Source organism: Mus pahari, chromosome 6, assembly GCF_900095145.1.
Source record: "Mus pahari chromosome 6, PAHARI_EIJ_v1.1, whole genome shotgun sequence".
Classification (NCBI taxonomy): Eukaryota; Metazoa; Chordata; class Mammalia; order Rodentia; family Muridae; genus Mus; species Mus pahari.
Genome location: NC_034595.1, coordinates 103,272,245 through 103,299,666, shown reverse-complemented (window position 1 = coordinate 103,299,666; position 27,422 = coordinate 103,272,245). Strand labels below are relative to the sequence as shown.

The 27,422-nt window shown below is 55.3% G+C and overlaps 1 protein-coding gene across 5 annotated transcripts in view; it reads right to left on the bottom strand.

Annotated features, from left to right (window-relative positions):
- The window catches only part of Chd5 (chromodomain helicase DNA binding protein 5), a 51,320-nt gene that overhangs the window by 13,963 nt on the left and 9,935 nt on the right, over positions 1-27,422 (bottom strand). For 4 of the 5 annotated variants that reach the window (XM_021200001.1, XM_029539846.1, XM_029539849.1 and 1 more), the window contains exons 3-24: positions 21,570-21,749; positions 19,397-19,515; positions 18,721-18,959; positions 17,405-17,526; positions 16,013-16,136; positions 15,151-15,317; positions 14,835-15,056; positions 12,735-12,941; positions 12,377-12,588; positions 9,645-9,776; positions 9,442-9,550; positions 8,261-8,452; positions 7,868-8,068; positions 5,947-6,084; positions 5,740-5,861; positions 4,832-5,005; positions 4,358-4,499; positions 3,037-3,168; positions 2,303-2,420; positions 1,549-1,673; positions 386-617; positions 62-172 (exon numbers count right to left, since the gene is read on the bottom strand). In XM_021200001.1, the coding sequence (XP_021055660.1) occupies positions 62-172; positions 386-617; positions 1,549-1,673; positions 2,303-2,420; positions 3,037-3,168; positions 4,358-4,499; positions 4,832-5,005; positions 5,740-5,861; positions 5,947-6,084; positions 7,868-8,068; positions 8,261-8,452; positions 9,442-9,550; positions 9,645-9,776; positions 12,377-12,588; positions 12,735-12,941; positions 14,835-15,056; positions 15,151-15,317; positions 16,013-16,136; positions 17,405-17,526; positions 18,721-18,959; positions 19,397-19,515; positions 21,570-21,749 (3,520 nt within the window). The remainder of the gene's footprint in view (positions 1-61; positions 173-385; positions 618-1,548; positions 1,674-2,302; positions 2,421-3,036; positions 3,169-4,357; positions 4,500-4,831; positions 5,006-5,739; positions 5,862-5,946; positions 6,085-7,867; positions 8,069-8,260; positions 8,453-9,441; positions 9,551-9,644; positions 9,777-12,376; positions 12,589-12,734; positions 12,942-14,834; positions 15,057-15,150; positions 15,318-16,012; positions 16,137-17,404; positions 17,527-18,720; positions 18,960-19,396; positions 19,516-21,569; positions 21,750-27,422) is intronic. The other variant, XM_029539847.1, reaches the window with a different exon arrangement.

Below are 27,422 nucleotides of genomic sequence, written 5' to 3'. Positions count from 1 at the left end.
CTTGTCCGGGTGCAGCCACCTGACTAGACAAAAGGCTGGGGTGACTCAGGTGGGCCCCTACCTGGCGGGGTGCTGCCGTGCTTTTTCTTTGCGCCGGTGGCCAGAGATCCACCCTTGGTAGACTGTACATCAGGGATGGGTGTGGTAGGCCTCTGGCCCTGGGACATCATGCCTGAGAGGCAGAGGAGGAGGAACATGGTTTCAGGGCACTGAAGAACAGCAGGGTTGATGGGAAGCAAGCAGAGACGCCACCCTAGCCGACTCTAAGGGGTGCCACAGGCTGGGAGTAGAGAAAAGGGCAAGAACCCCGGGGTCCCGCCGAATGGGTGTGCCTCAAACAGGTTCACCCAAGCCCCCACAACACTCCCACAGAAAAGAGGCCCACCTTCCACATCGTCCTTGAAAAGCTCCTCTGTCCCGAACTTAAGGATGTCATCCAGTTCCTGCTTGGTCATGGAGCCCGACTTGGAGCCCAGGCCAGGCCGTACCACCAAGTGCGTGAGCATCATCTTACGCTTGGCCACCTGAGTGATTCGCTCCTCCACGGAGGCCCGTGTCACGAAGCGGTAGATCATGACCTTCTTGTTCTGCCCGATGCGGTGAGCACGGCTGAAGGCCTGGGGGTGGGGGTGGGGAGACCACAGCTCAGCACCCGGGGCTTGACTCTGGCCACAGCCGGGGCACACTAGGGAGGAACATGTTTGTAAGCCCGTGGTCATGCAGGGGGCAGCCTGATCCTAGAGGGAGGTGCACTGTGTGTCTGCGCTGACTTCAGTGTGCGGCAGCACTGTGTCCGGGTGGCCAGTTGGTTTAGAGTGAAAATGGATCTGGATGTGACACACAAGTGGTTGTCAAGAAGTATCTTGCATGTCTGATGGAAATCGAGCTTCCCAGGACTCATCCAGTGCTGCATCTGGGAAGGCAGCCTCCACCCCGGTGTGTGTGGTAATGGGACAGAAGAGCCCTGTGCTGGAGACACAGCCACCTTGAGAGTAGCAAGTCCTAGGAACTGCCCTGAAGTATATGCCTGAGGCTCCATTCTGTCTATAGGATATGGCTGTAGTGAGACATTATATATGACACACACATGGGTGTGTGTACCCCAGATTATCAACGCGTATCATGTTCTGCCCCAGAGTGAGGAGACTGTAGATCACCAAGGGTTCTATCCCTACAACGCCCTACTCTCTCCATCCATCCCTGTTTCTCCCTCTCCCTTATGCCCAGCAGGCTCCCTATAGTCCCTATCCCCTCCAAAACTGGCACCCCTGTGGATCTTGTGACTGACTCCCTCATCCTGCCTCCTTCCATGTCCAGGGACCCGAAGGCAATGGGACCAACCCAGGCTGGCATTCAGGTCGCTGTGTGTCTTGGACAACCCTCTGCCCTCTCTGAGCCATTTTGCTCCCCTCTCCCTTCACCGCCCAGGGTCCCCTTTTAGGTTGATATTTCATACTGTGAGGGGTGGGGCACAGAAACAGGGGTATAAGGAATAAGGACAGGAAAGGACAGAGGAGCCGAGAGCGCAGCAGGAGACGAGGCACAGACCTGGATGTCATTATGGGGGTTCCAGTCCGAGTCATAGATGATGACCGTGTCTGCTGTGGCCAGATTGATGCCCAGGCCACCGGCACGCGTGGAGAGCAGGAAGCAGAACTGTTGGGCCCCAGGAGCTGAGAAAGAGGCCAACGGGCATGTGTGAGTTAACAAGCACAGCTAGGCAGGGATCAGTGGAAGCAGATAGGAGGCCAGGAACCGGAGCAAAGGTCCCTGGTTGAGGCAAGGGCAGAGGCTGTGATTCCAGAGGGGTAGCCACATCTGCTGGGCTCACACAGCCCCGCTGAGGCCAGGCCCTGGCTGAGTTGGAGGGAACCAGAAAGAGAGGGAAGCTGAGCTTCAAGGGCCAAATGGGTATCAACCAAGGCGGGGCGACTAGCTTACAGCATTCCTTTGCAGTCTGCCTTCTCCTACAACTCTAAAATGCTGCTTAGAGAATTCGTCATCTGCTGAGTATCCTCAGAAACCAACAGACCATAAAATGTCTCTGGTGTAGTGGCACACATGTAACCCCAGCCCCGGGAGACTGAGGCAGGAGGATGGTGAGCTAGAGGCAAGCCTGAGCTTTATAGCAATCCTTATCTTAAAATAATAATAATAATAATAATGATGATGATAATAGACAAGTTGTGGTGTAAGGACTGGTGAGTTTCTTCCAATATGCAAAGCAGGCTGGAAAGCACTGCTCATTGGGTGCTCAGGCTAAGACACCCCAAGACACAGGGTTACCCAGAGAGATGAGTACCATTGAATCTGTCAATGGCCTCTTGCCGGAGGCCCCCAGTGATGCCCCCGTCGATCCTCTCATATTTGTAGCCCTCGTACTCCAGAAAGTCCTCCAAGAGGTCCAACATCTTGGTCATCTACAAGAAATGCAGACACCACCATGGGGTAAGAGAACTGAGACGCCTGGAGTGGGGGTTAACATGCCTAAAGTAGGCCTCCCAAAAAGAACACAGCCCCAGCCTTACCCATCACCCACCACCAGTCTGCAGAGGAACCCCCATCCATAGCCTCAGGCACTCCCATTTGCCCATCTGCTGGCATTCAACACTGCAGGCACAATGTTTTCTTCTCCCCTTATCTTTACATAGTTCAACTTTATGGAACTACCACTCGCCACCTCCCTCAAAGCACGGGGACTTGGATTCTGCCACCTGCCCTCATTGGTAACTCTGAGGGTGTTCTTATCCCTCTCACAAGAGTTGAGCCTGAGGTGCTGTTTTCCTTGTCCCGTGTCCAGCGCCTGACCTATCGATCTGGACCTTAGTCTTCCATGGCACACAGTATTAAGAGGAGGCTGGACAGAGGAGGGGCTTCTCACGCCAGCCTAGTCACACGAGATGAGATGGGGAATACGCTGGTCTCTATAGCAACCAGACCATCTTCATGAGTCTGTGCCATGCCAGGGACCTCATCGAGGCCTTCAGCCCACGGGCAGGCTGACTCTGTGGATGTTCTGACTCCGAGGTGGCCCACCTGGGAGAAGATCAGCACTCGGTGCCCTTCATCCCGCAGCTTCTTGAGCATCTTCTGCAACAGCATGAGCTTTCCTGAAGACTTGACCAGGGAGCTGCCATCGTAGGAGCCATTGGGCAATACGGGGGCCTCCTGTGGACACAGCACAGCAGAGCCTTGGTGGCCCTTCCTCTTGCTTGGCACCAAAGAGACCGTAGTGAAGGATAAGTGCCCGGCCATGGGCCACTTGCCCACCTGTACTAGAGCTCAAACCCAAGCATGCTCAATAGTGCCAACAGAGCCTTGCTCCAGACCATGCTTAAGCACAGGCCTGCCAGCCTCACTCTCTGCCTAGCTCTGAAATGAAGCCCCAGAACTTTTCCAGGAAAACTGGCTTGGTCACTGTGGAAAGCATCTAACCATGCCAGGCCTCTGGCTCCAAAAGGGCAGATCAATCTACAGGCAGATCCCACAAGGTTCCTGGGTCACACAGGAAGGACCTCCAGTGGCCCGAAGTGAGGCCACCCCAGCACAGCCATGCCTGTCTCTGCAGCAGTGAGAGAGCTGGGCCTGCAGAGGATGAGCCTGAACCCTAAGGGCAGTGATGGGGTGGTCTCTCTGAGCTCCACGAGGAACATCGGCTTTCCATGACCACTGCCCTGCGCTAGACAAATTCCAGAGCCCAGCGTGTGTCTCACTTCTGCCACTCAGATGACCCAGGATAAACTCCCTGGAAGGATGAACGGAAGCCAGGTCAGCCCTCAGGGCTCCCTGGAGGCCCAGTGCTGAGGCTAAGGAGGCTTTGGGGTTCCTGGGAGGGGTTGGGAAGAAATGACCTGGAGCCAAGCAGTGAGAAGAGGCAGCTTCCAAAAGGACAGGATGGAGACACACATCACCTCTAGAAGTCACACTGGGACAGGAACAGAGGACTGGGGCCAAGGCACCTGGCCATGGGCACCTTCCTTAGAGACCACAAGAAACCCACCACAGCACGGAGGCATCTACACACTGGCTTCAGGGAACACACGAGTGTCAAGCATGAAGAACCAACCATGGTAGTTCAACCGTGGCACCCAGCTAGGGACCTGTATGATGGTGACAGGGAAGCCACCATGGCAGCCACAGGGATCTACCACGACCACAGCAGCCATTCGAGACCCACCACGATGGCCACGGACAAACCATCACAGTGACCACCGGGAACACAAGAGCCAGTACAGACCTGTTGAGACCTATATGATGGCCACAGAGAACCCACTGTAGCAGGGAACACACCATAGCAACCCTGTAGACCTGTAATGGTGGCCACAGGTAACCCACCACAGCAACCACAGGGACCCACCACGGCCGCCACAGGGAAGAGGTACGGATGGTTGCAGCACTTCTTCAGATCCATCATGATATTGAGCAGAGACACCTGGTTGCCACCCCCCTTGGAATTGAGCGCCTCAAAGTTCCGTGTCAGGATGAACTTGTAGTACTTCCTGCAACAGGGTGTGGGCAAGGTTAGCTGGACCCTGCCTCCCCAGGTCCCACCAGATTCCTAAGGGGCAGGCTCTACTCTCAGAAGGGTTGGTGGTGCTCCAGGCACCAGGTATGGATAAAACGTCAATGGGAGACATTACTACAACTGAGGCAGCCTGACCGTAGTCACTGCGGTTGATGAAGGGGGAAGGAGATCACCGAGCAAGGACTCCTGTCAACCCCAGGAAATGGTCAGGAAAGCCAGATGGGACCTGCGGGAAGGGGTGGCTGAGGACACAAGACCAGGAGAAGGGCCAGTTGCTGCACGACAGGGTGAGCCTCCAGCACTCACTTCTGCATCTGGCTCAGTTCCACTCGGACAATCAGCTCCGTCTTAGCCGGCATGTTCTTGAACACGTCGGCCTTGAGCCGCCGAAGCATGTGCGGCCCCAACAGATCATGCAGCTTTTTGATCTGATCTTCCTTGGAGATGTCGGCAAACTCCTCTAAGAAGCCTTCCAGATTGCTGCAATAAAGAGCCAGGATGAGTGTCAGAAGCAGAGGGCCAGAGTAGACTACAGTCCTCTGCGGAGGAAGTCGGGCCCAGGGTGGATGAGACAGGACGGAAGGCGTGGCCAGCACAGGCCAGCGGCCAGTGCCGAATGACCACTCAGGCTCCATCTGAGCCTGCATCCCACCTGTCACCGCTGTTCTGAGGGTCTCAGAACCAACCCAGACTACAAAAAGGAAGACTAAGGCTGATGAGCACTCAAGGTGACCTGGCCAAGCATGCCACAACCTGCCCTTCAATCACCATGGAAACATGCACACTCCTCCCTGAGCCCCCTCCCCCATTGGAGCAGGCCTAGGAAGGGAGGTGCCATCTTTGCTTCCATCTCCACCCTACACCAGATCTGGCCTCTGTTTGCCATTGCTAAGCTTGTGTGGGTCACTTAAGTCACTGTGGGCTGAAATGAGCCAGAGGTGATAGGCAAGGAGGCACCTGGGTAGGAACCCAGGAGAAACCCCAGGGCCTTCTGAGACAGAGCTAAAGCAAACCATGGTTTGTTGGGGGCAGCTGCAAATTCCCCAGGAATGCTGAGACCTTCCCACACAAGATCATCCTAGAATACTACCCATGTTCCCATTTCACTAATGGGGAAACTGAGGTCCCCCAGCAGTTCTCAGAGCCAGTATAGGTGGCTGCCATGCCTTCACAGGGCTGCAACCCCTCACTCCTGCCAGGCCCAGGGGACGCACTTGAACCTCTCTGGAGTCAGGAAGTTGAGGAGATGGAACAGCTCCTCCAGGTTGTTCTGGAGGGGGGTCCCTGTCAGCAGCAGCTTGTAGTCGATCTTGTAGCTATTCAAGACCCTAAAGAACTTTGGGGAGAAGAGACGTGGTGTGAGGAGGCACGGAGCCGCGGCCACACCCAGAGGGATAAGCCCCATGGCCAGTGCCTCCTACCTTGGACTGGTTGTTCTTGAGCCGGTGAGCCTCGTCCACCACGAGGCAGGCCCACTCGATGGAGCCCAGGATGGCTTGGTCAATAGTGATGAGCTCATAAGAGGTGAGCAACACATGGAATTTGATCTGCACTTCCTTCTGTGGGGAGAGGCAAGAACGTGGAAGGAGACAGCAGGGACAGACCAAAGGGATAGGGGCAGAGCTGAGAAAGCGAGTGGGAACCACACATGCATTCCGGGGAGCCCTGGGGGGACAACACTGGTACCAGGCACTTCAGGGCTAAAGCACGGTGCCCTAGAGAAGGTGATGTTGCAGAAGATGAGTAACATCGCCCCTCCACCCCTGCGGGCTCCATACCCACACATACAACAGTCTGGAGTGGAAAGTGTTTAAGGTCATCATTGCAACCAGGAGTCTGGTCTCTATAGATCACACAAAGCCAGACACAGAAGCACAGGCCTGTAATCCTAGTGAGATGGAGCCCACAGGCAGGCCAGCTAGCCAGTATACGCAATGATGAGACCCTGTCTCTAACAGCGTATGTGTTGTGTGTGTGTGTGTGTGTGTGTGTGTGTGTGTGTGTAGTTTAAGTGTGGGTGTGGGTGTGTCGCGGTGTACGTGAGGGTCAGAGGATAACCCCAGGAATCAGTTCTCTGCTTGTTGAAACTTGAGTCTCTCCTGTTCCTGCTGTGCCATGTACACCAGGCTAGGTAGCCTGCAACTTTTTTAAATGATCTCTTATTCTTGGACAACCTCACATGATACATTTGAGTCATATTCCTCCCCATCCCCCAGATCCTCCCCCACCACTCTATGTGCTCAATTTCACGTTCTCTCGATCTCAATTAAAAACAAACAAACGTGGGCCCTGTGTTGTTTGTGGCCAAGGATTCCTAATCAGGAGGCCCAGCCTGCAGCCTGAATTGTACGCCTGGTGTCACTCCATTGGAGAAAACTGGCCTTCTCTCTCCCGGCAGCAAATATCTTCCTGTCCAGGGGTGGAACTTTGTGCCCACTTCTCCTCTGTGCTGCCATGGTCTCGGAGGAGAGTTCATTTATGTATCTGCCCTGTTGTATCTAGAAACTGCTGTTGGCTTAAAGTCACCTCTGGCTCTTAAGAGTCTTCCTGCCTCCCCCCTCCCCCCACCCCCCACTCTCCATTCTACACATAGCCCTGAGCCTAAGCCTTGAAGGGGGCCTGCAAGGTTCTAAGCCCAATGACTCTGCCTTTGCTCCCATCTTGTCCTGGGAATGCTGGGATCGCAGACATGCAGCCCACATCGGGCTTTTTTTTTATGAGACCAAGGACGAAACTCATATGCTCAGGCGTGCACGGTGCAGCAAGCTCTTCTACCAACTGAGTCACCTCACTGAGCATGGGGTATTTTACAAGTGCAGACTGACATCTCCCTGCTCCCAGGAGCTGCTGGGTCACAGACTGCCCTATGACAAGACCCTCGGGGGGGGGGGGGGGGGGAGGTGGGCAAAGATCAGTGAGGACATCAAGACACCACACCCAGTATTTACTAACTCCTGGCCCTTCTGGGATAAATAGCACCTCTCCAAGATTCATATCCATCTGGCTTTTTGTTTTGTTTTGTTTTGTTTTTTGGCAGGTAAGAGTATTCGGCTAAACCATGGTGGCTCTCACTCCACCGTGAGGTAACAGAGGCAGGGGCAGAGGAGTGTATTAAGCCATACAGTTCTCAGACACCGGAAGCTGGAAGAGGCAGATGGATGCCTCCTGGGGCCTCACGGTGAGCCTGGCTGAAGAGCTGGCCCCCAGCTCTGTGGAGATTTAGCCTCGGCCAATGACGCACCATCACATCAGTAAAGAACAATTGTGGCATTGGCCCAGGAATATGGACACCACCACAGGGCTCAGCAGCCCCAGAGCCTCCTGGGTGAAGACAGCACTCACCTTCATGCGGAATACTTTCTTCCCACCGCGAATGGCGTTGTCCTCAAAGGAAAACTCGTTCTCACGGATCACAGAGCGGCTCTCCTTGTCCCCCGTGTAGGTGACCACATAAAAGTCAGGCGCCCACATCTCAAACTCCCGTTCCCAGTTGATGATGGTGGACAGGGGCGCACTGACCAGGTAAGGCCCCTTGGAGTGGCCCTGCAGAGAGAACCTGAGGGGGTGAAGCTGGCTGCCAGTGGATGACGCCCAGCCCCTGCCTGTCTAGCACCCCCCCCCAGCCCACCCAGACCCCGCCCTCTCGGAACCCCGCCCACCCAGACCTGCCCTCTCAGAACCCCGCCCTCTCGGAACCCCGCCCACCCAGCCCCACTTGCCCTCCTGTCTGCCCACCTCCTTGTACAGAGAATAGAGAAACACAATGGTCTGTACTGTCTTCCCCAAACCCATCTCGTCAGCCAGGATAGTGTCGGTGCCCTGGGCCCAGGAGAAGCGTAACCAGTTAAGGCCCTCCAGCTGGTAAGGGTGCAGCGTGCCTCCTGTGGCGTCGATGTACCACGGCTGCTTGTCGAACTTGACTGTGGGCTGGGGTAGGGGGGTTCAAGAATCAGACACAGCCTGAATCCTGGGCCACCAGAGTCAAGCCTCCAGGCCTTTGCAGGCACGGTTCTGTCTGTCTAAAAGCCCTTCCTGCTCCACTAGCCTCACTGTGCTCAAGGTGTCACCTAGAATGTCTCTCCTTCCAAGAAACGCTTCCTGGGTCCACACCTTAACGCCCGCAAAGGCCTGGCTCATTCACTCAAATATCACTGTGCCCCCTTTTGTCCCCTATCTCCAGGTCACTTCCCCAATAAGGTCCTCCCAACGGACCGTGTCCCCACCATGGACCCTGGTCTTTGGAGGTTTTGGTTGTTGTTGCTTAGTTGTTTGTTTTTGAGGTAAGTTGCCTGTAGTTCAGGGTGGCTTCAAACAACTATGTAGCCAAAGATAACCCTGAAGGTCTGGTTCTTCGGCCTCCAACTTTTTTTTTTTTTTTTTTTTTTTGGTTTTTCGAGACAGGGTTTCTCTGTATAGCCCTGGCTGTCCTGGAACCACTTTGTAGACCAGGCTAGCCTCGAACTCAGAAATCCGCCTGTCTCTGCCTCCCAAGTGCTGGGATTAAAGGCGTGCGCCACCACCGCCCGGCTCGGCCTCCAACTTCTAAGTGCTGGGGTCAAAGGCATGAACCACCACAATCGGTTTGAGTCAAAAAGGTCAAGATGAACAATTGAAACCAAGGGCAGGCAATCTACAAACTGAGCCGCACCTCTAGCCTTTCTTAAAACATGCCCAGGGGTCCTGCATGGTGGCACATGTCTTTAATCCCAGAACTCAAGGGGCAGAGTCAGGCAAATCTCTAAGTTCCAGACCAGTACGCTCTTCCCACTGGCCCATCCAGCCTCGCTCTGGCTGACAATGTCTAGCCATGAGGGCCTGAGGAAGGGTCCTTGAGAAAAGACCCTGCCTCTACTGCCATGGGTAGGGTGACCGGCCTGCTAATGCCACACCACTGCCTCCACTCTGTCTCCACTCACGTCCACAATGGGTGTATCGGGTGGCTTCTCTTGTTTATCGTCCTTCAGCTTCTTGCCCTTCTTCACCAGCCGCTTGGGCAGCCTGGCATCTTCCCCCAGCATCAGCTCCCTGAGGGGAAGCGTCAGATACAGATGAGCAAAACTCAGCCCAAGAGAGCGAGCGGGAGCCCCACCCACACCCTGGCTGCCAGCACAGGGCACACCTGTGGCCCCAGTAGGCCTGCTTCAGGTTGTCATAGTAGGGAATGTCGATCTCATCAATCTCCCAAGTGCACTGGTCATAGGGCAGGTCCTTCCACTTGATCAGGTAATGTATGTCCCCCTTCTTGTCAAAGCTGCAACACAGGAGGCACGGGATGGGAGAGGCTCGCAAATAGGTCCCAGGCAGGACCCCACATGAAACGCACATCCACTCACACCCATGGTCTCCTAGTATTCCGGGCCCAACCAGGACAACGGGCACCACCGTAAGAACTCTAGAGAGGTTTAGTAGCTCGCCAGTGCCACTGGGCTTGCAGGGAGAGATGAGGGTGTGGAGACCATGATAGAGACAGCAAGTCAGACAGTGTGAGACTGTGCTAACGGAGCGCTAAGAAGCGGCGGCCAGTGTCCTTTCCAGCCTCTGGTGCAGGGGTGAGGCTACCCTGCTACGTGATACCAACACAGGAAATGACACCACGAATCTCTTCCCTGCCCAGAAACTTCACGTTCTAACATAAAGTCAAAGCTTTGCAGTATCCATCCGAGATGAGGGTCCTTCCCTACAAACTAAGAAAGAAGCAATCCCTGTGGGTGGGCCAGACTCATCTAAAGATCCCCGGGGTCACGAGTCCCACAGTGGCCACTGGAAGAGTCCTCAAGGGCTCCTGCTCAATCTGCTCAGCCAGGAGAGCCCCGCAAAACCAGGGAGCTGGGGAACCCCCGACTGGCCAGGGTGACAGCAAATGGATGGAGGAGCTGTGACTGCAGGTGGCCCGGGAAGCAAGAACAGCAAGGCCACTTCCCAGTCACCATGGAAACCGCTGGCTTATTTTCACTGAATAATTGGTTGTTATGCACACTCTGGGAGATTCACCCGCTCCTCTTTGGGGGTACAGAGGAAATTGTCCTTTTTGCTTTAGCGTGCATTTTAATAAAAGAGACGGGGGGAGGCAGTCAATCTAAGGTGCAGCTCAGGTACCATCTGGAGTCTGGAAATGGGAAGGATGTTTCAATAAGAGACACTTCCCCACAAACCCCTCCGGCAAGGCTTTAGCAAACCCTTGTTACATGAGGACCAGCTCAGAAGTCCGTGTCGTCTACACAGGCTCTTAACCTCTGCCCGCCCAGCAATGTCTGACAGGACCGCAGTCAGGGACAGAGTGGGTAGGCCGCCCATCTCAAGCTGGAAAAGTTCAGAGTTGCAAGAGCAAGCCGCCCCTGTGGCAGGTACTCATGACCTCCCCAAGGCCGGCTGGCAGCGGCCACCTGCCGTCCAGCACCTGCGCCCAGAAATCAGCAGAGGCTCGCACTGCCCACAGCTTGGGAGCAAGCTCCTCCTGCCGATGCCCTCCTGCTGGGCCTTCCTGCCCTGGCTGTTCTAAGTACCTGGGAATGGCAGACTTCAGGGAAGAGGTGCCACAGAGACTGGGGACTCTGGGCAAGAAAACACTAGTGCTACCAAAAGACACTGGGTCTAGTTCCCAACCCTGTAGCCTCAGCTGTGTGACTTCAGGCAGGTGACTCAGCCTTGCTGAAATTTATTATTATTATCATTATTATTATTATTATTATTATTTTAAGATGGGGGGGGTCTGGGCATGCTCATGCAGCCTTCAATCCCAGCACTCAGGAGGCAGAGACAGGCAGATCTCTGAGTTTAAGGTCATTCCTGCTCTATATAGGAAGTTCCAAGCCAGTCAAGGCTGCATAGCAAGACCTTGTCTCAAAAAACAAAACGTGTATGCCTGTATGCCTGTATGCCTGTATGCATGTATGTGTACCATATATGTCCCTGGTGCCCACAGAAGCCAGTGGAACCAGAATTACAGGAGGTAGTGAGCGGCCATGTGGGTGCTGAGAACCTAAACCAGGCTCTCTGCAAGAGCAACCAGTGCTAGAGAGAGAGAGAGAGAGAGAGAGAGAGAGAGAGAGAGAGAGAGAGAGAGAGCTTTGTGACAAGAGTTCTCTGTGTGGCCCAGGGTTGTCCCGGAGCTTGCTGTGTAGACCAGGTTGCTCTTGAACTCCCAGAGATCAGTCTGCCTCCGCATCCCAAGTGCATCCCAAGTACTGGGATCAGAGGTGTGCACCGCCATGCCCACCCCATGCTGAGTATATTCTTGTGTGTGTCTCTTGGGACTATAACAACTCACTAACACTAATCCTTTCTTGGACCTGCTTGGCTCCCAGAATCATCCCGCTGACCTCAGTCCCTAACCGGGATGGAGACTGGCACCACACAGGCCCCACCCTACCGAGATCCCACTTCGTGTAAGCTCACAGACAGCTCAGCGTGTTTCCCTTCACGTGTGTGGGACTGTCCTACTGTGTGTGTCTGTGGGACTATCCTACTGTGTGTGTCTGTGGGACTGTCCTACTGTGTGTGTCTGTGGCACTATCCTACTGTGTCTGTGGGACTGTCCTACTGTGTGTGTCTGTGGCACTGTCCTACTGTGTGTGCCTGTGGCACTGTCCTACTGTGTGTGTCTGTGGGACTGCCCTACTGTGTGTATCTGTGGCACTGTCCTACTGTGTGTGTCTGTGGCACTGTCCTACTGTGAGTGAGAATGTTGAGTTGACGGGTCCCCTGTGCAGGGGCACGACCCTCCTGGCTGGGCAGCCACATCCCCTGCAGTGAGATGTCCTTACCCGGCTCCTGCCCCACTGAACCCACTCCTGGCTCTGAAAGGCAAGCCTGGTCGGCCCTCACCCGGCAGGTGTTACCCAACACCCTCACCTGTGGTTCAGGATGCGGTGGACCATCATCCACTCGGGCTTGATGCCGTAGCGGTAGAAGCGTTCCTCCATCTTGGCGTAGAGAGGGTCCTTGTTCTTCCTTTTCTCACTCTTACCATCCTCATCACCAGAGCCGTAATCAAAGGGCGGCGGTTCGTCCATGTCATTCTTTCTTTGGTAGTTGCGATACATCACGGTGTGGTACAGCTCCAACTACTCACAGAGTGTGGGAGATCGGCTGCTCACCCCAGTTCCCAGACCAGCCTTTCAGCCCCTGCTAGTCCCAGCTCCCACCCATGCCTGAGGGAACCCCAGGCTCACACCAGGACAAACATAACCATGGGGCCCCAGGGTGTCACCTGTAGCTCCTTCACCCAGGAGCAGTGCCAGTAGGAGAGACCAGCCCACTTGACAAAGAACTCTCTCTCAGGAATGCCCTCCAGAGGCCTGGGCGGGGGCATGCCTGGCTCCACCTCTGGTCCTGGCAGACCCACCACAAATGGAGCCGGGGGTTCCGTCCACCTCCAGTGTAGGATCCGCTGAACTTTGCCCTTCAGCGGGGGACACTGTGAACAGAGGATGGCCACCATGTTCAGGGTTAAGTCACAGGGCTGAAACTCCTATGACACTAGACTTGTTACACAGGGTCCCAAGCCAAAACAGTATCATGGGGACTCTGTGGTACTGGTCCCTTCCTCGGGAACCCACACATTGCTATGTATCAAGAGATGACCTACGACAGAGTTTGCGGGTCCAGGTGGGCCCTTTGTACTTGACAACGACCTTCCTCAGCACCTGGCAAGTTAAACCAGGGTGCATGAGCCCTCTACACACCTGTGACAGAAGGAGACAGTAAGATCCACTCAACCTGAACAGCAGAGCAAGGAGACAAACCCATCCATACAGCCATGATTGGCCTCATGCCCTGCCTGAACCCAGGAACAATCACCTCATATCCTGACATGCGAGCACCCACAGGACGGGAGACCTGCCTGACCCGCATGGACACTGCAGCCCTGACCACCTCCTTCACCCAGCAGGGCTCCATGCAACCTATGCATCTGAGCTTTCTGGGGCAGGAAAGTCATTTCCCTCAGCCCCCACACAGGCCCCGAGGACCATGGGACTCCCGGAAGTGGTGCCTGGCAGCTCAGAGCAACCAACAGTCACACCTTGGCACCAGCGCTCTGGGCCACCCCAAGATGGCCTGGGGTGGTCATGTCCCTCACAAGCACAGTTCTGAGGCAGGCCAAGCTGGACTGAGGGAAGATGGTAGATTTAGGGAGACGGTTCTGTAGCGGAGGTCAGGTCTCGGTGTGCCAGCTGCCGACCTTCTGTGTACCTGAGTACACACCCCTTCTGCCTGTCTCCTTGCCTGGCCTCTTCCCCTCAGCCTCAGAGGACCATTGGCATCAGAGCACCGGTGTGAACAAGCATGTGATGCCCACCACATACCGGTGTGAACAAACATGCTGTGCACACCACACCTTCCAGAAGCAACCATACTCTGGCCTCTGAGGGCAAAGTGCAAGGAGGAAGAGGCAAGACGGGAAGGCAGGGCGATTCTCTTGGACTTGAGGGGTGTAGAGGAACCCATTTCCTAGGCCTTAGCCCACCCAGCCTCGCCTCCTGCAGGGAGGAATCGAAAAATCAGGAAATGATACCCCATTCTCAGGAAAGCTGTGAAGGGTACGCCCATCAAAGGGGCCTGTCCATCCCCTACACCACCAAGGACACAGATACACTGGCACACATATGAAGCCAACACACGGCAGAGCCCAGATGCATACACAAGACGGGGAAGCTGCGGGACAGCCCAGAACCTACGGGATAGGGTACCCAGCACTGGGAGACAGAGCAAGCCCACACACGGGACCTTCAGCTGCCTACGGTGCCCAGAGCCAAGGGATGAGGAGAGAATGTTGTTCTCTGCCTTCATAAACTGAGGCTCCAGACTGTGGGGCCACCACTCTGTCAAAGCCTAGGGACACCATGCCCAGGGTGACTCAGGGACCCAAATCCAAGTAGAAAGTTCTGCTGTGGCACGGGCTCGGGCAAGCTACTGTGTCCTCCTGAGCCTCATACTCCAGCTGAAGAGGAATTCTGGTGAGAGTGTGCCTGGTATATAGGCCCTGGGTTCCATTCCCAAGCAGCCCTAAAAATAATTCTCGAAAGTCAATTAAGGGATGGAGTTATAGCTCAACGGGAGGCCTCCTGGGTTCAGCTCCCAGTAGGAATGCGATGTGAATGAGGTTCTTAGCACGGAATAATAAATTCTCAATAAACAGTCTTAAGGGGATTCAGGAGAGAGCAGGCAGGGTGAGGCAGTGGGCGTGGTCTTCTGTGGTTTTGAGTTTGTTGGGGGCGTGGCCTGAGTCAGCGAAGGCGGGCTCAGGGCCGGGTGGGCGTGGCGCCAGGGGGCGTCAGGGGGCGTCAGGGGCGGGAGGTAGAACACTCACTGTACAGCGCGGGCAGAGCCATTCGCCGTTCGGGATCTCGGGCAGCGGCGGGTTGAGGCAGTGCAAGTGGTAGGAAGAAGGACAGGCATCACAGCACAGGAGCTCGCCACCGTCCTTGCACGCGCGGCAGAACTCCATGTGGTCATCCTCCTCCTCCTCGCAGCCGCCCTCCTCCTCCTCTTCATCATCATCCTTCGGCTCCCACTGGATCCCCTCCTTCTCCTGTAGGGAGGAGTGCAGGTGGAGGTACCTTGAGCCCTGTCCCCAAGCGATGGATGGCCTGCCAACCCTAGTCCGGACCTCAGCCACGGCTTACACAGTGTGGGCAGCTCCACTTGCCCTCTGGAGCCTTCTCCAGCTCCGGGTCCAGGCAGACCAGGTGATACGCCCTCGGGCAGGTGTCACAGAGAATGATCTCGCCTCCCTGCTGGCACACCTCACAGTAGTCCTGATGGTCCGTCTCATAGCCATCACCATCGTCAACTAGGATGGGAGAAGGGGTAATAGCGGAGGTCTGCCGCACATGACCATTCCCACTACCCCGACTAGACTGGCACATGATAGGCTTTTAAATTATCTCAAGTGGATGGATAGATAGACCGAAGAGTAAAGAAATATTGGGGGTGGCTGTGAATTGTGAAGGGTAGACAGAGATTAGGGGAGGAAGGGAGGGACGGAGGGAGGGGAGGGGAGAGAGCGGAGAGGGAGGACAGAAAGCCAGTGTGCATGGAGGAAGAAAAGCAGAGAGGGCACACCTTTAATCCCAGAACACAGGAGGCAAAGGCAGGGGCATCTCTAGGAGTTACAAGCCAGCCCAATCTACATACCAAGTTCTAGACCAGCTAGAACTATGTAGTGAGATTCTGTCTCAAAAGTCAAGAGAGAGGGGGAAAGAGGAGGGAGGGTGGGTATTTGGTGGGTCTAGCTCCCTGTGTAACTGATGGAGGGTGAGCTGAAGTGCCTGGTCCACTCCCCCTCTGCTAGGATCTAGCATTAAGAAACCCTGGCTTTCTTATTTCTTCCTCCCTAAGACAGAAGTAGAGAAGGGTGGTTGAGAGAGCACAAGGTTGGGAGAGGCTGGGACATAAGGTTGCCCTTCCCCCATTCTCTGCACCCCCATTCATGGAAAAGGCCCCGCCTCCCACCACGGAAAAGGCCCCGCCCCCGAGAGGTCCTACTCCTCTTCTTCTTGCGCCGCCTCTTGTTCTTCTTGCCCAGAGCTGCAGAGCACTCAGAACGCACAGAAGAGCTGTGGATGCTGGCATTGTCCAAATCTGAGTCCTCCCGTTCATCCTCCTCGCTCTGAAGGGAAGGAGGTCGGGTTGTGAGTCAGGGCCCCCGCCCTAGTGATTCGGGTAAGGCAGGGCCAAGGAGGCTCTGAAGACTCCCTGTGGCTTTACTCTGTCTCGCAACCCAACTAGAAATGTGTGCTAGCGCACAGCCTGGATGCCCCATCCCCTCCCAACGCCTGCTCTCAGGACCTCTGACACCTCCACAGTTCTCCTCCACACTGCTTCCCCAAACTCCTACACAGCCTTCAAGGGCCACCCTAAAGAACCCTTCCCCTAAGGAATCTCCACAGTTGTCTCTCAGTGGACACACCCGATGGACCAGTGGCTCTTGGGAGCTGAGCTGGACTACTTCATCTAGGGTAGAGCCATGCTCCTTCTCCATACAGAGGAGGGGCCATGCTCCTTCCAGAGCAGCCAGCCTTGAGCCCTGGCCTCTCCCCCACCAAGTGACAGAGCAAAGCTTCGGCCCTCTTCTCTGCCCTCGGCAGAGCTGGGAGGACAAGTGACAGCTGCGTAGGTGCACTGAGATGAGAAGAGACCTGGGGCTAGAGGAGGAACCGTGGCTGCAGCCAGCCTGGTCAAGCAGGCCACCCTCCAGGGCTCCACCTGGAGCACAGCTGGGTAGAGACCCCATGCAGGGCAGGCGGATCCTCCATCTACTGCACAGAGCCACTGTGGGCCGTTGGCCAGAGGGAGCCACCTGGCCAGAGTCTAGGCTAGATGGGTCCTTGGAAGGGTCCGGTCTACACCTATAAATGGGGAAACTGAGGTCCAGAAGGCCTGGGAGAGGTGTGGAGAGCTTCCCTCAGCTCAGGGAAAAATGAACGTGGCCCACAGTCTAGTCAAAACAACCCTCGCCTTACCCACACAAGCATCTTCAATGAGGGAACCCTTCTCCCCATCCCTCTCTGTCTCACACACACACACAGGCACACACTAAGGAACCCTTCTCTCCACATACACATATGCACGCACATGCACATATATATACACGTATGCACATGCACACACATGCACATATATGCATGCACATGTACATATATACACACATGCATGCTCATGCACACACATATATACACATATGCATATATAAACACACATATGCACACACATAAGCACACACACTAAGGAATACTCTGCTACCACACACACATGCACATACATGCACACACATGCACATACATACATAAGCACACACATATGCACACACGCACATGCACGCACACACACGCACACGCGTGCGCACACGCACACACACACACACACGCACACACTCACCGAGGAACCCTTCTTCCTCTTGCTGATCCCTCCGAAGCGGAACTTGAGCCCTGCCACTCTCTTGCCCCTGCCCTTTTTCTTGGAATCTTTGGCGCCTTTGTTCTTCTTCCTCACTCCAGGCCCTGGACATTGTGACAAGGGTTGCTGTGACCAACACTGAGAGCTTCTAATCTTGCTTAGGTTACACAGGAAGTGAGGAGACAGACAAACCTGAATCTGTCTGCCCGTCTTGGCCACCATGCTGGCCAGATGCTGGTATAGCCAGAGGAGCCATGGACACTTACAAATGCCTACATTGACTTCCAAATCGGCAGGGCCAGCCCACCTGGATCCAAAAGCCAGTCCACCAGCTACCACTCCCAACTCTCCTAGTCCCCTGGGCTACAAGGTGACTGATGTGCCACCTAGGGAATGATATCCCTGTCAACCACCCCAGCAGCCCAGAGCCAAGCATGGTGCCTCCTCCGGCTATACCCCATGGTGGTGGGGACCCAGCTGCACTCGGGGCATGCCACAGAAAAGCTATTTCAATCTTTTCAGCTCTGAACAGGCATCTCAGGGAGCCAACGGTTCTGCAGTAGCTCCTGGGCAGGGGGAAGTAAGGACTGTGGAAGACGGGTGGACACAGAGATGGGGCAAGAAAAGACCTGGCCTATGGCACTCACCCACCAGGCACTCTGAGGCATGAAATGGGGCTGAGCACTGTCCCAGACACCACAACTCTGTGGACTGACACAGGGGTCCCCAGTCTCCTCTCAGCCCATTAAGCCCCACCTCAGAGTACTAAGAAAACAGTGTTATGCCCCCAAGGGAGGAGATCGCAGTCCCCAGCCTCTCAGAAGCCAGAACTTCCACCCAGACTGCCGCAGTCTATCCCTCCTAAACAGAAGGCCCCGCTTGCCCTCCCCACCCAGCCCTATCTGCACTGAGTCAGACTGGACCTAGGCCTCCTCGCTGTCCTTCCAGACCTAGTCACACTCCTGTGAGATCCCTCTGCAGGGACTTGACACAGAGAGGTCCTGCTACAGGAGGTGCTCATAGGAGAGGATCCAAGACTACCTTAAACTTCTATAAGTCCAGAGCTGGAACAGCTCCATCCTGTTCACAGTACGGGTGGGGGAAGGGCTAGAACAACCCCTCCCTCCCTCCATGTCCACAGTGTTGGGGTAGTGGGTCAGATGTTAACTCCCAAAGAAGTCAGCCCGAGGCCAGGTACAACACTGAGTCCTCAGTACAGACGGCCCCTAACTGCCCTGTAGGATCTAGAAGAGCAGAACTGCCAGACAGGGCCGGTGCCCAGTCACCCACAGCCTTACCCTTGCCCTCTTTGGTCTTGGCCTTGCGTACGGGCAGAGTCTGGGGCACTTGCTGGGGACTGATGGCCAAGGGAGGAGCAATGGTCACCGTCTCCACGGCCGCGGCCACGGCCGCCGCAGCCGCGGCTGCCGAGCTACCCTTAAACGGGTTGTTGGCGCTGAATTCTCGCCACTTGGCCCCCAGGACAGTCATCATTTTGGACATGGGGATCTTCGGGTTCTTCTTGGCAATAAGCGGCCTGAGGGAGAGAGGTAGGAACGTGAGGGAGGAGGGAGAGAGATAGGAACGTGAGGGAGGAGGGAGAGAGATAGGAATGTGAGGGAGGACCCCCCTTTCTCTTACACCTGCGAGGTATGGCTAGTCCAGTCATCCTGGCTACCCCAGTAGGGGCAGGGGAAGGACAAAGTGAGGCCAGGGCACACCCCAACATGCTCCTGACTTCTCGAGTGTTTTCATTTAGGCTGCAGACCAGAGACAGGCCTACAGCAGGCCATTTCCCACAGAAGGACCCAGGATCGGGGGCCTGTGAGGGAGGTAGGCCCAGCCATCTGCTATGTTAAAATGAAGGAGTCCTGACCCGAAGTCCTTCCCCCTCTCAAGAGTCCCCCTCTGCCTCCCCTCAGATAAGCACAACCCTCATGGTCACCCAGACCCAGCAGTCAGCCCCTGGCCCACCGGAGGAACTGGCTGAAGGCTTTGTAGTTGGTCAGTGTGTGGTAGTCATCCTCAGAGAACAGGTAGTCCACGTCGTCGAGCCCCCACTCCGCCATGAGCTGTCCCGAGGACTTGGGCTCCTGCAGAGGCATGGCCAGAGGTGGGGTCAAAGGCAGAAAGGGGTGGTCTGCAAGCTAACAGCTCCCATCCACCCCTGGCACCGAAAGCCACACCCACCCTGTCCCGACAACCCCACCAGTGGCATGTCTCAGACTCCAGCTCACAGGATGACACCGTGAGCTTTAAAGCTGAGACTGGGGAAAGATCATGCATGAAAGCAAATGGGTGGGGGGCAGGCCACTCTGCTAAGAGAGAAGCTCTGGAGACAGACAGACAGGCAGGAAGGCAGGCAGACAGACAGGCAGGACTGAGGCAGTGGCCCAGTGAGGAGCAGAGCTGAGAGAGTCCCTCAGCCACTTCTCAGATGTGCTGCTAAGGAAACTCAAAGACCTCAATGGGGCCATCACAAGGGTCAGAGAGCCAGTGGCCCACGGGACTGGTGGCAGAGAAAGGTCTCATTTGGTTGGGGTATTTTTTGTTTGTATTGTTGTGGTTGTTGTTCGTTGGCCCTGGCTGTCCTGGAACTTGCTATGTAGACCAGGCTGGCCTCAAACTCAGAGAGGTCCTCCTGCCTCCGCCTCCCAGCTGCTGGGACTAAGGGTGTTTGCTATTATGCCCAGTTATTTTTAATTTACTTCTTTTTATGTGTATGAACACTTTGACTACCACATGTGTACCCAGTGCCGGTGGAGTCCAGAAAAGGGCATCAGATCCCCCCAACACTAGAGTTATAATTCCGAGCCACCTTCAGGTGCTGGAAATTGGACTCAGGTCCTCTGGAAGAGCGGCCAGCGCTCTCATGCACTGAGCCATCTCTCCAGCCTCCCCGTGTTCCATTCTAACCATGGCTCTGACAAATTCATTCACCTTTCTGCCTCACAGAGAATTAGCATAGGCGTGTAGGATGAATACTTTAGTGACTGTTAGTTATCATGTGGCCCAGACAGCTTCCTCTCTCCCTGTGCACCTTTATAGGCCACAGTTCCTGACCTGCCAGGACACACAGACCCCCCTCCATGGAGGAAGAGAAAGAAAAGTTCTTAGCCTTGGGTGACACCACACAGAGCCCCATCTGCTCTGACCCCGCAAGCCCTCTTGGGAGCTGTCTTTCTGCTCCAGCAGTGAAAGGCCACCCAGCCCTGTTTCTGTCCCAGAAACAGCCTGCAAAGCAAGAGGGCTTAGGAACCTGGTTCCACAACACCTCGGAGATAGGTTCACGAGGGACACCCTCCCAGTGCCAAGCTGCCCCCTCAGACACACCCAGCCAGCCATTCCTGAGAAACATGTAGAAACACAGAAGCAAGCAGACGATGGTGTCTCCAGTAATTTCTCAAAACTGTCCCCATGGCTATTACAGCCATAGCTGATTCATAGCACACCCACCAGTGACTAATGGGATCACACTGGGTGTCAGGACACCCCCAAGAGAGCAATTCTCCCCACAAGCACTCCAGCCTTCAATCACGCGTAGCCCTCTGCCGCCCAACGGTGACTGTGTTAATGTTTACGATGCCATGTTGTGGCTCACAAACGATTCCTGGTGACACGGGATCACCCGCCTACACCTCACAAGCCAGGGGTTGGCCTCAGTTCAATTGCAATGCCTTGGCTTGCTTTCCTCGTTTGTGATGAAGATGCCCATGCCCAAAGGACAGCCAGACCCATCTTTACAGCCACAGGCACGCACCTCCAAGTTCCCTGAGAGACTGGAGGAACACCCACGTGGGCGGAACTGCAGAGCGCACCAAGCACCCAGGCCGAGCTGGCCACTCAGGGCTGTCCGGCCGATGCCAAGTGACAGAGATCCCATTCGCTGTTTCGTTTCCCCAGATTGCTCCAAGCAAAAGGTTCCCAACACCAAACTTGAGTTCACACTATCTATCGTCCTCTCCGGAAACAGCTGCACGCTTGGGTGGGTGAGCTATTGCCAAGGGCAGCCCCAGTTTGTCAGCAAGACACCGCACGGTTGCTATCGCAAGCCCTTCTGGCCACAGGCCCTCCCCACCCCCCGTGATCTGTGTCCGACATCCCAGTGCGTGCATGTGCACCGGCCCGGCCCTGCCCCAGCAGTTACCTTCAAGCCTCCGTCATCGTTACCATCGTCGTCCTCATCCCTCTTTTTCCGCTTGGCCTTCTTCTCCTTCTTCTCCTTCAGCTTCTTCTTCTTCTTCTTGGTGGGGGAGTAGTCGCTACCTTCGCTCTCTGACTTCTCTTCCAGATCCTCCTCATTTTCTGACATCTCGTCATTGCTCCCCTGGAAAAGACAAGGGGAGCGGTGAGGGCACAGGACACCCACCCCAGAATGCCAGAGACCTGGGGCAGCATTAAGCACTGGTCAAGGAGCACAAGCAGCGGTGACTGGCAGATGATGAGGTAATCCACCGCTCCAGGCAGGTGTCAGCTGGTCAGAGTGGATTTGGGGGAATGTAATACCACTGCGCCCCAAGAACTCCTGGCAGAGGCCATGATGACCAAAGCCAAATATCCAAGAAAAGTTCCAGACAGGAGCCGACCCATCTACCCTGTACCCTGCACCCGTGGATGGGACAAATGCACAGAGGGCCAGCTCTCCGGAGGCAGCCACGGTACAAGCCTGTCTCCAGGCTGGCCACTCGACCTCAACCATAGAAAAAGGTAAATCAGGCAGCTCTTAAGATTGACTGGATTGGGTTTCCTGTCTGTACAGGCAGAAAATGGCCCATTTATATGGAGATGAGGGTGTTTACAGTCATAGCATACCCACCAGCAAGATACCGTCCCTGGAAGGAAATGGTTTGCCCAGTTTGGAAGCAAGAGAACAACAGAGCCCTGTCCTCTCCCACAGGGGTCTGCACGGGCAGGCTGGCGCCATCACTACAATTACCAGTTCGGGACTTGTCACCCTTGTGATTGCAGTGAGATATTTTTCAGGTAAGCAAAGACAGGTGTGAGAAGAGATGGAGAGGGCTGGAGACATGAAGACTGAGCTATGAAAGACAGTCGGGAGAGGGAAGAAGGAAAGAGCAGGAGAGAGAGAAAGGAGATGAGGGGGAACCCTGAGCCATTCTCTTGCCAATTAAGCAACATTCCATCAATTAGCTGAGGTTGGACATGTCACCAATCAATTCTTGTCGCTGAGGTCTTCTTTCCTGCAGTCTGGCTGGGACAACCCCACCCCACTCTTAGGCTCTCCCAGAAACTTAGCTCAGTTTCCCTCATAGAAGACTGAACTTGTCACCTGCTAATCGATCACCAAGTCAACATGCTAACAAGGCCTCCTTGCTTTCTCAGAATACTGACTCTTCCCTGGACCTGAGGGGCGACTCCAGCTCCCACACTTGTCAGTAACATGGAACCCCTATAGCCACAGTTCCCTTACCCCAGGGTAACAGAGACCAGCCAGCTCTTCAAGACCATGCCCAAGAGATCTGAGAGCCCCAACTCTCATCCCAAAAAGAAGATGAGAGAGAGAGAGAGAGAGAGAGAGAGAGAGAGAGAGAGAGAGAGAGAGAGAGAGAGCACTAGAGCCATACACTTCAGCACCACAGACAGCAGCTGCAACCCTCTCAAGGTGGTGAACACCTGCATGGCCCGCCCCTGGATCCTTGCTAGCCTGGGACATGTTCAAGTCATTGTAACCACCTGAACTTAAACTCCCTCAACTGCCCAGTGGTGAGAGGAACCAGGGAGATTGTGTGCTCAGAGACTGGGATAACTAGGGAGAGCCAGTTGATCACCATGTGTCCTGGCAGGAAGCTTAGACCAGACCAGTCTGCATTTAGAACCACAGATGCCCTTTACTCCCGATACAAGTGGACCACACCCAGGCAAAGCCAACACCCTCAAATGCTGATGATGCTGATGGGGAAGCAGACATTTTTCCACTGGGTCATGGGTAAACAACTGTCGCCTGGTAGCTGGTCAGAGCCTCTACTGGGAAGAAGACACTGCCATACCCAGGGTGGAGTAGAGGGGGGCCAAATGTGGCCTGCACAGCTTAGAGCCAGGAGGAGAAGAGAGCACGAGGGAGGTGGGAAGGCGCCTCCAGCGGACTGAAGTGGCTGGCAGAAGCAGCAGCAGCCTGTGCACTGCATGGATAAGGGGCGGGTTTGCTGAAGCTGAGAGCCTGGACTGGGTCAAGGCACACTCCAGGGCTGGGTAAGAGGGCAGTGGGCCGAGCTGGAACCCGGCAGGCAGCATGAATCTCGGGCTAGGGGTCCCTTTTCTCCATCCGTCCACCAAAGCATAGGCAGGATGTATACCCACAGGGAGAGAAGACCCTAACCTGCAGCTCCAAGCCCCTGCCCTGCCTCTTCCCAACAAAGCCAGCATAGCCTCTGTCACCCCCACAGCCATGCCTGCACCCCACAGTGGCGTACAGGAGGAGTCTGAGTCCCTGCAGAACCTGAACCAGCTGTTCCCCCACTTCCTCCTCCGGGCCTCCTCCTCTGCCTGCCGCACATCATAAAAACATCCTGCCTCAGGGAGAAGACAGCGATTCCTCCAAGTGGATTCGAAAAGCATCCACAGAGCAATGTCATACAGAAGAGAAGAAGGGAAAACTGACCAAGAACCAGAGGGAGAGGGGCCACAGCAAAGGTAGCCGGGCCTCTGAGTCTGAGGTCAGCTGGTCTATATGACAAATCCCAGGCCACCTAGTGAGACCCTGCTTTTTGTTTGTTTGGTTGTTTTTTTGTTTATTGAGACAGGGTTTCTCTGTATAGCCCTGGCTGTCCTGGAACTCACTTTGTAGACCAGGCTGGCCTCGAACTCAGAAATTCGCCTGCCTCTGCCTCCCGAGTGCTGGGATTAAAGGCGTGTGCCACCACGCCCGACCTGAGACCCTGTTTTAAAGAAGAGACTTATTGGGGATGAGGAGGTGGGCCACACCCCATTCAGAAAGGAGACACAGACCGGTAAACCTCTCACAGGGCTCCCCAGCCAATCTCAGTCGTCCTGGGGTCTGAGAGCAACCAGAGCAACCAGACCTCAGGACGGTGCCAAGGTCCAGCTGTCCTTCATGGGTGAGAAGGACCAACCCTGGTATGACTGTGTAACAGAGCACTTGTGGCTGTGGGACCTCAGGGGACACATGCAAAGCACTTCAGATGCCACACCCAGGTGGGAGCATCCCCTTTTCCTGTTGACAGCACAGCCGTGACTGGTGGAGACCCCAAACAGTGAGTCCAACACAACCCCTTCTCCCTCCCTGATCCACAATTTCTGAATCCAGGCCTCCTATCTCGCTCCCTCCTCCCCTCTTTCTATGCCCAGCCCACATCTCATCTCCTGAAAAAGGAAAAAACAAAACAAAACACAGGATTTAGACTCAAAGGAAGAACTCAGAGAGTCGGTCATTCTCGACTTGGGGTCCTCCAAGACTGAGAGGGAGAAAGAAAAAAAAAAAAGAATGAAATCTGAGCCCCCCATTCACCAGTGTTATAAACAGTTATAATTTAGCACTGAATAATTGGTTGCCATAGCAACCGCTGCAGTACAGGTTGAAATCAGTTCTCCCTCCTGCGCTCCGGGTCTGACAGGGAGCTTCATCTACATATGCTCAGGTTCCGGCTGCAGCCCGGTTATTTTATGTAAATCAGAAACCAGAGCTTGCGGCTTGCTTGTGCGCATCCCCTCCCCGCCCCCCTCACACACACACACACACACACACACCCTGCCCAAACCACTGCCTTAGAGCCCACCTGCTCAGGCTCCTCGGCGCCTGGCACGAGTCACCTGGTGGGGGATGCAGCGGTGGGGTCGGGGGTGGGGGGGAGGAAGGAGATTCCCACACCCGTGATCCAGGGCTGCCGGGTGGGTGCGTGGGCGGGCAGACGGCTCTTCCTCTTTGTAAATAGCATGCTACGGACCGCCACCCCCACCCCCAGATCCTGCAGCTGGTGAGAGAGAGCCAAGCTGCTGGATGGGATGGGGTGGAAAAGGAGAGGAAAGCACCCCTGGCAGGAGGGCCACCTCCATAGAGTGCAACCTTGTCTCCCTCCATGCCCCGCTCTTTTAAAGAGGCGGTGCTACATCTTAAGGAGCCACCACGACGACCACCGGGGCAGGGGAGAGAATGAAAGACGGAAGGGATGGGAGGGGAGTGGGAAAACGAAGTGGAGAGAGACTGAGAGAGATGAATACCGCAGAGGAATGAAGCACAGGCTGGAGGAAGAGCCAGTGTATGTGACTAAAGACCGAACCAGAGGAAGACCGTACAGAAAAAAAAAAAAAAGAAAAGAAAAAAACAACCACATCCTCAGAAAATGTCCTAGAGACCCAAGTCACTGGGCAAAGATTTCCTAAGTCTTACCTTCCTTGGCCTTGGAGGCCACCCCAGCCCTACAGCCCCTCCCCATCTCCAAACTCCTTTCTACCAGAGCCATGGCAACCCCATGCCATGCCGACCCAGCCAGGGAAGGAGGGGGGGGGGGAAGACAGCCTTGTTTAGAACCCTGGGAAGCTCTGTTTACAGCTGACATGGTCCCAGCCTATGGCCTGACATTTGACAGCAAGCCGGGGGGAGCCCCCCCCTGCCCCGTCCTCTGGCAGAGGACCCCAAAGCCTGGGGCAGGGAACAATGGCACCAGAGTGGAACTTCACAGCTTCAACCAGAAAAGTCCGGGCACCCGAATCCCAGGGCTTATCCCGGACCTATCCACCGTCCAGACACGGGACAGATCTACAGGCCCGAGGGGCATTATCGGGAGGAGGCAGGACTGTAGGAAAGATTGGGGGGCCAGGGCATGTCAAAGGAGCTGGTTCCTAGCACCTCCTTCAATGGGGAGCTCTCCAAGCACAAGACCTGCTCCTACACCCTACCTCCACTTCCTCATCTGGATAATGGGGACAGAGAGCTTCGTGACACCTTGGAGGAAGCCTTAGAGTATAGAGAAGTCAAACAAGCTGCTTCCTTCCTTCATGCTGGAGACAACTACAGACTTGCCTTGTGCTAAGGTGTGGGAGGAGATTAGGATCATACCGGACTACAGAGAGAGTCTTCAGCCACATGTAGAGGTCAAAGCTGAGGGGTCAAAGAGACTCCAGGAGAACAAAGAGTAGCACACACACACACACACACACACACACACACACACACACCAAGATGCAAAGCAAGGACAGAGTAGGGGTGGGCTAGAAGGGACACTGAATAACTAACTGGCCCAGGGGGTTGCTATTGCATCGCTAAGGGGAACCCTCGGGGTAGGCTTTCCTTACAGCCCTAGACAAGACACTGTAACAGAAGAGAAAACACAGGCTTCGTGTCCCTCAGATGTCCCCGATCCTCTCCACAGTCATCCCTCACTTGCCGGGGCCAAGTCTGACCCGTTCCCAATAAAGGAAGAGGACAGAGTCAAGACCCAGGTGGGCAGTGGCATGGGGGACTCAGCCTGCATTCTGAGGCCCCAGGAAAACCAGCTCAAAGCCTCGAAGTGACTCAGGTTTACTGAGGGAGGAGCACGAGGCCATCGCTGTCTTCGGTGGACCAAGGACATAACCCACCCTCCTAGTGGGGCTGCCCAGAGATGCAGGGGTTAAGAACTGTGACTTTAGGCTCCATGCCTACCTCGGTCCCCCACACCACCCGTGTCCAAGGGCGCTCCCAGAGATGAAACACATCAGCACAGCACAAGGCACGCGGAAGCATCACGTCAGTAAGCACACCACCCTGCCTCTTCAGCTTTGAGTCCCAACTGCTCCTATCAGAGCCACCAGAACCAGGAAGCAAAAAAGCAGGAGCATTTAGGTCGCTGGGCACGACCCTTACACACGGCTGATCCTCTCACTAGACCCTCCCGGTGCTGGTTTCTCTGACTCTCTCTGCTTTCGTGGGACTAAGGAGCCAGAGGCTCCTGCAGAGCGGCCTAGGAGAGGGCAGGCTGCGAGGTGATGCTGACAAACAGGGGTAGTGTCCCAGTGTCCCAGCTCGGGACAGGACAGCTGACCC